At 43.5% G+C, this 8,459-nt stretch overlaps 1 protein-coding gene across 1 annotated transcript; it reads left to right on the top strand.

The window, feature by feature from the left end:
• Positions 1-1,343: 1,343 nt before the first annotated feature.
• Positions 1,344-6,831, top strand: LOC100276561 (uncharacterized). The gene is made up of 9 exons (NM_001150321.2): positions 1,344-1,675; positions 1,994-2,180; positions 2,723-2,917; positions 3,484-3,522; positions 5,700-5,777; positions 5,858-5,889; positions 5,982-6,042; positions 6,136-6,213; positions 6,538-6,831. The coding sequence occupies exons 1-9, from the start codon at positions 1,513-1,515 to the stop codon at positions 6,608-6,610; spliced, it is 906 nt and encodes a 301-aa protein (NP_001143793.1). The 5' UTR covers positions 1,344-1,512; the 3' UTR covers positions 6,611-6,831.
• Positions 6,832-8,459: the final 1,628 nt, after the last annotated feature.

The raw sequence follows: 8,459 nt of genomic DNA, 5'->3' as shown, positions 1-8,459 counted from the left end.
TTCTTTTAGGATTTAATTTTCCCCTTTTGGTCTTTATTATTTTCTTGTTACAAAATGCACACAAAAATAAAATATTCAGCATGATGCAAGGATTTAGTAGCATATCTTTTTATTAATTGTTTTTGGACATGGTGTTCACATATGATGATGCATACAGATCAAACTCACATAAAGAGAAATTGTTCCTCTACCGGTATTATTCCTAGCAATTACAAAGTGGGTGCTACAGGGGGCAACCATGTGGGGCAAATGGTGTTCCTATAGCCGCTGTGCAGAGGGGAGGGGGCACCTCGCGTCAACGGCGGCATATAGCCTAAGGTAGTGGGACATATGGTGAAAAATTTAGAGGAAACCGTTGTAGACATTATAAAATAATTTATTTGGTTTTAATGAAAGGGCATTAAGGGCATGTACAACCTAGACACTGCTGCACGGTACTTTAAGTACAAGATACAACTAAAACACAACATAATACAATGGTCATGTCTAAAACATGTGTCTTACGATATTCATTGTACCAATCAGAGCATTCAATAAATTAAAGTGACCAATCAACTAGTCTCCTGTCTCGAACATAGAGCTAAGACACTGTGTCTTCGTTAAGATACATGTCTTGAGTTTTTTTACATTCACCACCTAGACACACTCTAAGACACAACTTAAGATACCCATTGTACATGCCCTAATTACTACACATAAAACTGTATTACCCCTATTTAATAGAGCACAATGAAGGAGGAGGGCAAATGCAATAAAAATGCCACTTTAATGACTTTTAGTCATTCTCTCCATAACTAGAGGACTAAACTTTGAGTGCATGTATAAGCTAAAACACAATATAATATAGTGGACATATTTAAAACATGTGTTTAACTATATTCATTGCGCCAATTAGAGAATTCAATAAATTAAATTAATCAATTAGTTAGTCCAAGCATAGAGCCAAGACACAAGTCTTCATCAAGATACATGTATTGATTTTTTTTACATTTATCTTATCAGGCATACTTGAAACACCCATTATATATGCTCTTAGTTGGGTGCTTTCATTCAATACGTTTGGTTATTTAAGAACTAAGAGCTAGTTAGGAACTCAAATCATCTCTGGGAATCTATGTGATTGAAGGATTCCTCTCAATCACATAAATTTTCGGAGAGAATTTAAATTTTTAAACTAGCCTTAAACAGTCTATTCACTTGCTTTTAATCTATACTAGCTTCTATTGTTTTTATAATATTTTATCTTTCTAATACGAAACGAACAGTTCCAAAAATGATTAGTAGTCATTCTACTAGTCATACAGCCCTTTAGCTTTGGCTTGCATGTCAAGAAGCCCAAGGTCAGATGGGACAAAAAAAAAATCGCGCCGAGTACCAGAGCGACGCTACGCGGCGTGACTTCTCCCGAAACCTCCACATACCCAAACCCACCGACCGCCGCCTAGGCTTCCACCTCTCCCGCTCAAACTCCGGCCACTGAGGTCGAACCCGAGCCCGCGCCGCAGCGGCACGATGGTGAACGACGCCGCGGCGATGGCCGTCGTGAGGGCGGCGCGCCCAGCCCTCCGTGGCGCCCACGATGGCGTCGCCTTCGCCGCCCACGCCGCCTTCCTCGCCGATGGGTACTCGCTCTGCGCCGTCGGCCCTGCCGCGCTCGCCGACCCCTCGCCCTTAGGTGCGTGCGATCCCGCCTTGGATCTCCTGTTGTGAGCCAACCCCCCCCCCCCCCCCCCCCCCCCCCCCCCCCCCCCCCCCCCGCAACGCGCACACGCGTTTGGCTGATTCATTCGTACGTAATGGGCAGATTTCGACGTAGGGTCCAGGCTGTTACTGTGCGATGTAATCAAATTGTAGCTCACAATATCGTACTTATAAGCGACTAGTATTCAGAATTTTTAAAAATCGCTAGCAATGGGGAATTCATGCTTAAGGTGATATTTCAGCTGTCAGTTTGGAGTTTTCTATCTGTATTATGCAAGTTACTTAATTTCAGGTGATGAGGAGGTGGGGATTGATGGTTGGAACATCATGGAGAATTGTTACGCCTTTTTGTATAGCAAGGAGGAGAAGGGCAAGAAGAAAAGGGTACTAGTGAAATGTCTGGTGATCGGTGAAGTACTTGCAATTGATGTCTTGGATCTTGAGGCACAAGATAAGGCGCCTTATAATATCCAGATTAAGTATGTTTGGATCCTGCAACTAATTATTTTTTGCAACAATGTCTGGTTTCAGTTGCTATGATTTTATTAGCATAGCATATTTATTGAGTAATAAGAGCACTACGATAGGAATAGTTACGGGCAATAGTGCCATGTTCTGGTACTCATACTAATTGCATGGTTTGTGTAATCATACTTACAAACTAAGTCTACTAGGAATTACATTCATGTATCATGTGGCTCTACTTGGAAAATATCATTTCTGCAGTTTTGATCTTGATTCAGTACTAGATGGTACAATCTATGCTTTTCTATTAGTTTCAAAGGACCGCATATGATGCAATAGGAAAATTTGAGTTATTCTCTATCTTTAATCTTTTAAAAAGAAAATATGAATGTAGTGTGATGGTAATCTGCTAAGTACTTAGCAAATATTTACAGAAATATTTTGACACACTTGTTTAGTTGTTTTTTTTCTCATCCCTTATTCTGTTGAGGTTTATTTACTCGTTTAAATTTTCAATTTTATAGCCTCAAGTGTTAACATGGTTTCTTATATGTAGTGTGAAAGACTTCTTTGTCGAAGAGCAGCCAAAGAATTATGGGGATATGTACAAGAATTTTACAAGTCTCATTGAGACTGTGAACTCAAATGTGTTGTGCAAATTGGATGGAGACGGTTCCGGTGCTGAGGCTGCTAAGAGCACTGCCGCCGCTGCTGCTAAGAACTCTGATGGGAGAAGTTCACCAATACAGAGGTATTATTATGGCACATTTTTTGGTAATTTCGTAGTCGCAGAAAACAGGGCTGAAGGTACGTTGATCTGACCTGTGTACACAAGGTCATTTTCAACCCCGCCATGTAAAAGCCTCTCGCAAATAGCGTACCACTTTCCTCGACCTAGTCGGCCCGTGAATGTTGTGACTATGGGCAATACTCTCCCACCATTCATCTTCTAGGTTACATAGGAGCAAGATTAGAAGGTCAGATCCAGTGCTGGAGACTCTTGCATAGAACATCATTTCCTTGCTATTTTTCCTCCTCCTTAGTGCCGATTTCTTAATCATGATTCATGAATTGTTGGAAATTAAGGTTAGTAATTGGTCTACTCTGCAGGTTCTTCCTTTTTTTCTGTTCTCATAGTTAAGAATTCTAGAAAGCATCGCCAAAAGCTGAAATTATTTGGATATTTTTTTTCTCGAACACGCAGGAGGGGAACAAGTATCGTCTATATTATTAAAATTTTCTTAAATGTAGAAATTTAACTGTGCATTTGGTCTCATTCTCTTGTATTTTTCTAATACAGTACACTTGTTTTCCCAGCTCTGGAGATCCAGGTCCTAGAACTGCTGACCCTTCCGGGTATGATCCCCAGAAAACATCATCCTTTCCTTTTGCATGTATACATTCTTAGTATTTTTCTCTAGCTCCTGTGGTGAGATTGGGGTGATTGATCCTCTGTATACCTTCTTTAGTTGGGTACAAAACTTGCCTTATTTTTGTTACTGTTGTTTGTTGTTGTATTTGCCTTGTAATGGTATATTTATGTTCTCAGATACACTGAAGCAGTAGTGGTAGAGAGGTGATGCACATTCTTATGTTTCTGTGCATACAGAATCCTTTTATCATGTTACTTTTTTTTTCCAATTTCTGTATTCTGCACTGGAAGTTGTTCGTTGAAACCTAGCCCACAGAGCTTGGAAGCATAGTCACAAGAATTCTAGGTCGACCAGGTTGAGGGACAGGGTCGAGGAAAGAATAGTCACAAGAATTCTAGGTCGATCAGGTTGAGGGATAGGGCCGAGGAACGTGGGTCAACACTCAACAAAAATGTGGTAAGGGGTATACCCCTGTGGTACGAGAATCAAGTATTTGGTACATGAACCCGAAACCTATGGGTCAATGACCCAGGTACGAATCATGGGGTTTTGTATGTATTGCAGTAGTTGTTGACTTGTTGATTAGGAAAACGAGGTTCTGTTTTTGGTTTCTCGGTTTAGGATTTTTTTGGAGACTATACATTATAAAATAGATTACATGGAGTTCTTTTCTTGAACTGATTCTTTTTACTTTTTTTGAGACTATACATTAGGAAACAAATCATGTAGAAATTTTTTACGGAGGGAAATCTCCTGCCACATCCACATGCAACGCTAATTCTTCGTGTTACCTTTACAGTCCCATTAGAAAACAAATAAAAATTAGAGAGCCACATGCTCTGTCTGGTGGTGCAAAATCCAGAAGAGGAAAAAAGTCAAAATGTTCAAGTTTTATCAGATGGGAATGGCTAGAGTATCCATTCTCGATCTTGCCACAGCAGCACTGCCGCAAGCCTGCGCTCATGCGGAGTTGCCACTGGCAGACCGGAGACTCGAGTACTAGACTCGGGAGGCGATGTCGATGGGATCCCCTGTCCGACATCCACAGCAATGAGGTGTGGCGGCCATCCAGCCTCTGGCGAGCGTGCGGCCAGTCACCAGCACCAGCATGGACAGCGCCATAGAGTGTGGAGTGCCCTTGATTCGGTGCTGCTCCTGATTTGAGTCTGACTGTCGACGGAGATGCTGGCGATACCACAGCTGGGCCAGCAGCGATGCTGGCCAGTGGTGACAACCTCAAGCCTCATCCATAAGCCTTCCTTCATCTGCATCTCACCATCTTCTAACCATGTGGTAAATAGGGCCACAACCCATCTAGGATTGGGCTCGTCACTTCTTGAACTCCTGCTGCAATGGGGCACACCTGTGACCTATGTTGCCCTGATACGGGGATACGGATACACGATACGCCGATACCCCGATACGCCATTTCTCAAATAATGATACGGCGATACACAATATATATTATAAATAAAATTAAATGCTGAAATGTCTGAGATGGACCACAGCCGATCAGTTCAATTTAAGGGCATTAGAAGTTAATGTTCAACAACTTTGACTAAAGTAAACATTATCTGGACTCAAATCAATGAATCCAGCATGCCAAAAACATGTGTAACGATACTCTACACCAGCAGACTCGCAAATAATCACTAGTTCACCACACAAGTTCTAAGTTCTAATTCTAACAGACCAGAGACCATATAAGGTATCCCGCAGGTGTCGGAGAGGTGTCCTAGGAGTATCTGTCATTTTTTATTTATTTAAATTCACAGAAATTCCCGATACGCCCTGGATACGTATCCGGAAGTATCCGTATCCGATACGGTATTCGACACCGGTACGTGAGTTTTGTGAAGTATCTGTGCATCATAGCCTGCGACTATGGCTGGAAGAGTTGGTGACTAGTAATGAAACATCTGAATGCCTTTAGTTATGCACCATTGAAACATAAAGTAGCAAATGTTGTTTGGTGCACTTAACACATGCATTGGATGTCTAATAAGTACTCTGTTCAACATTTTGTACTTTATAAATATATTAGTGAGTGTTAGCAAATATTTGTTCGAGTTGAAGTAATTATCATTTGCAAAGTTGGAGTATTGTCTTTTCTTATGGGGCTGTGGCTAATCAGTTTCTATTTTGCATGTTACGATGCAGCCTAATTTATCCTCCAATAGCACCGATTGGTTCTGATGATCTCTACCCTGGGCCTGGTGCAGGCTTCTACCCTCACAGGTATGTCTTTAACCATGGAATGAAAGTTCATGTAAAACATGGAAGGGATTGATAGCTTCATTTATCTGTTGTTTTTACAGTGGCATTGGGAGCGGTGGCAGCATGCATGTTGGTAAGATTACATCTATTAAACACTGTCCAGTTTTTGTTGATATGTTTGTGCATGTCTACAGCCAGGGCTTAATGGTTATTTTGGCGCAACAGGTCCTAATGATCCGCGCTTCTTTCCTTCTAATCCCTTCTCTGCCCCATTTGGTGGGCTTGGGTATGTTCTGCTCTTGTTTCACTAAATTCGTAGATCACTTAGTGGGGTACTCTTTTTGGTGTAGTTCTTAATAAAAATGAATGTTTGAAACAGGAGTGTTCCACCAGGTAGTCGCTATGATCCAATTGGCCCACCTGACGTCCCAGGGTTTGAGCCATCTAGCTTTGTTAGGTAAGTTGATCATTGCCAGAATTTTCTTTGGATTCTTTCCCATTTATTGGTTTTTCAAGATGGCCTATTGTCTAACTCGGCGATGCATTATGACCTGTCAATAATTAACTTAGCGGCTCTTCAAATAAGCTTTTGCTAGTGGAGGTTGCTATCCTACATCCTGTTGTATATTAGATTATTAACATCCTATGTGAATGCATATTCTCCCTGATCACCTTGGAAGATTTAAGTGATATCCAATCGAAACTGTTAATGTGTGTCGGCATGCCCATCTGGTCGAGGAATCAGAACCTGAATTCTAATCCTTTGTTCGATCGCTTGTAGGCGTCCAAGGCGGCCTCCAGGCGGGAGCACCCACCCCGACCTCGAGTTCTTCCAGCAAGGCCCAGACTTCTGAGAGTCGCGCAGAGGCCGGCCGGAGCCTCGCCCTACCCTCACGAAATAACTTCAAAATGCTGAGCCCTCGAGCTAGATATCTCGCTTGGTGTGATTGCAACTGCTGTATCAAGTATAGTCCTAGTGCGCTTTGGCTGTAAAGATGGATGTGAACATCGTCCTAGTGTATTTACTCTTAATTCCAAACCATCGCCTGTCATAGCCTAATATACTCTTTTGTGTATAATATCGGGTGTACCGGAGCTGAAAGCGAAACTTGTCGACAAGTATCGTGAAAGCATGTTGCGAAGAGAGAAAAAAGGAGCGTCCCCTGTCGCTTCTGGTTGCTGCATCTGGACACAGGGAATACCCCGCGAGAAAATTGGTGCCGTCCAGGTCCAGGGGTTTAGTTGGTTAGCTAGTGCCCGATGGGGCTGCCCGCTGCCGGCGTACAGACATTAGTTTTCTGTTGCGACATGGTCGTGGGTGCCGTGCGGTGCAGACCTGCGACGTCGAGGCTTTTGGATCCTTTCCCCGGGGTCCACCGTCCACCCTTGGGTGTGCCCATCACGCGTTCTCGCCCCCGCCGCGCTTTTGCTTCGCCGGGCACGCTTTGCTTTTTGGGGGGTACAAGCAAGTTTTATACGGAAACAAACCGCCGTGAGTGAGAGTGAGCTCGCACGGCGTGGTTTGGCTTTGGCCCGAGGTCCATCGCCATGATGTGGTCCGCCGGCAGCACGGCGCGCAGAATTATGTAGTGCGCCTGTGCGCGTGCCATTAGAGTCCTTGCGCGCCGTGTTAGTAGGGCAAAGGAACAGCAGGACTGCGGTTAGGAAGCGGGGAAGTAGTAGTGTATGTACTACAGGGTACTCTAGTGCATGCATGGATGCGGGATCAGATTTCTGCCACTTAAATTTTTACGTAGACCTTTTTCTTCAGCCGCTGACGTCCCCCTTTTAATCGGCGTACATGCATGTCATGTCCAACACAAAGCTCCGATCCAATGCTAGATCTAACTCATCACTGCCATGCCGTGGCTACAGTCAGCCATTCAAATAACCTGATGAGGAGATCTAGAGAGAAAAAAAAAATCAGCATCGGCAACTAAAGTGGGGAGAAAAATCAGCATCAGCACCTAAAGTGGAGATCTGTAGCGACGAAAATTCAGCATGCACCTAAAGAGATCTAGAGAGGAGAAGAAAAATCATCAGCAGCAGCGGCAGCATGTATTTTTCTTGTCAAAGAAGCTATGCGAACCGCCCTTTCTTTCTCTCTCATTAATTTTCTCCTCCACGTCCGTACGAACAGGGAGATATTCTTTTTTCTTTTTTGCCCTTTCCCCTCTAACCATTTAGCGCCGGCGCGATCGATCCATCAAGCAGCGCGTATCGAAATCAAGAGCGCGTTCGGCTGCCCTGCACGGAGCACTGTTGCAGCTGCAAAATACTGTTGCAGCTGCAATCCCTAGAGAGAAAATACTGTAGAAGCCGCAGCCGCAGTCGGATTAAAGCCGCAGCGAACAAGCCACAAGATTAAAGCGAGGAGAACATGGGTGGGTGATGGCGGGCGACAAGGAAAACAAAACAAAATCCACATCCCTTTCCATCCATCCATCCGTCCGTCCACCACTGCCTCATCATGCATACTCCATACCATACGCGACGTAGCTGGTTTCCGGTTGGCCGGATGGAGGCTTGAGCAAGTGAGCGTACTGGAACAATAACCTTTTCAGACACAAGCGAAAGGAATACAGCCATATATATATATTTTTTAAAAATTCCAATACAGCTACTTGACAGACAGATTGACAGAGATACCTTTCATCAAGACATAAAAAGAAATGCAACTTCTATATTCTTTAATAGTGCTAT

This window comes from Zea mays, chromosome 7 (assembly GCF_902167145.1).
Source record: "Zea mays cultivar B73 chromosome 7, Zm-B73-REFERENCE-NAM-5.0, whole genome shotgun sequence".
Lineage (NCBI taxonomy): Eukaryota > Viridiplantae > Streptophyta > Magnoliopsida > Poales > Poaceae > Zea > Zea mays.
The sequence above is the reverse complement of the archived record's forward strand: the minus strand, read 5'-3'. Positions and strand labels throughout refer to the sequence as shown.

Coding starts and splice junctions, on each gene's coding strand:
- LOC100276561 (NM_001150321.2), top strand. CDS start 1,513: ATGGTGAACGACGCCGCGGCGATGGCCGTCGTGAGGGCGGCGCGCCCA. Junction 2,181..2,722: donor CCTTATAATATCCAGATTAA/GTATGTTTGGAT, acceptor TCTTATATGTAG/TGTGAAAGACTTCTTTGTCG. Junction 5,890..5,981: donor CGGTGGCAGCATGCATGTTG/GTAAGATTACAT, acceptor TTGGCGCAACAG/GTCCTAATGATCCGCGCTTC.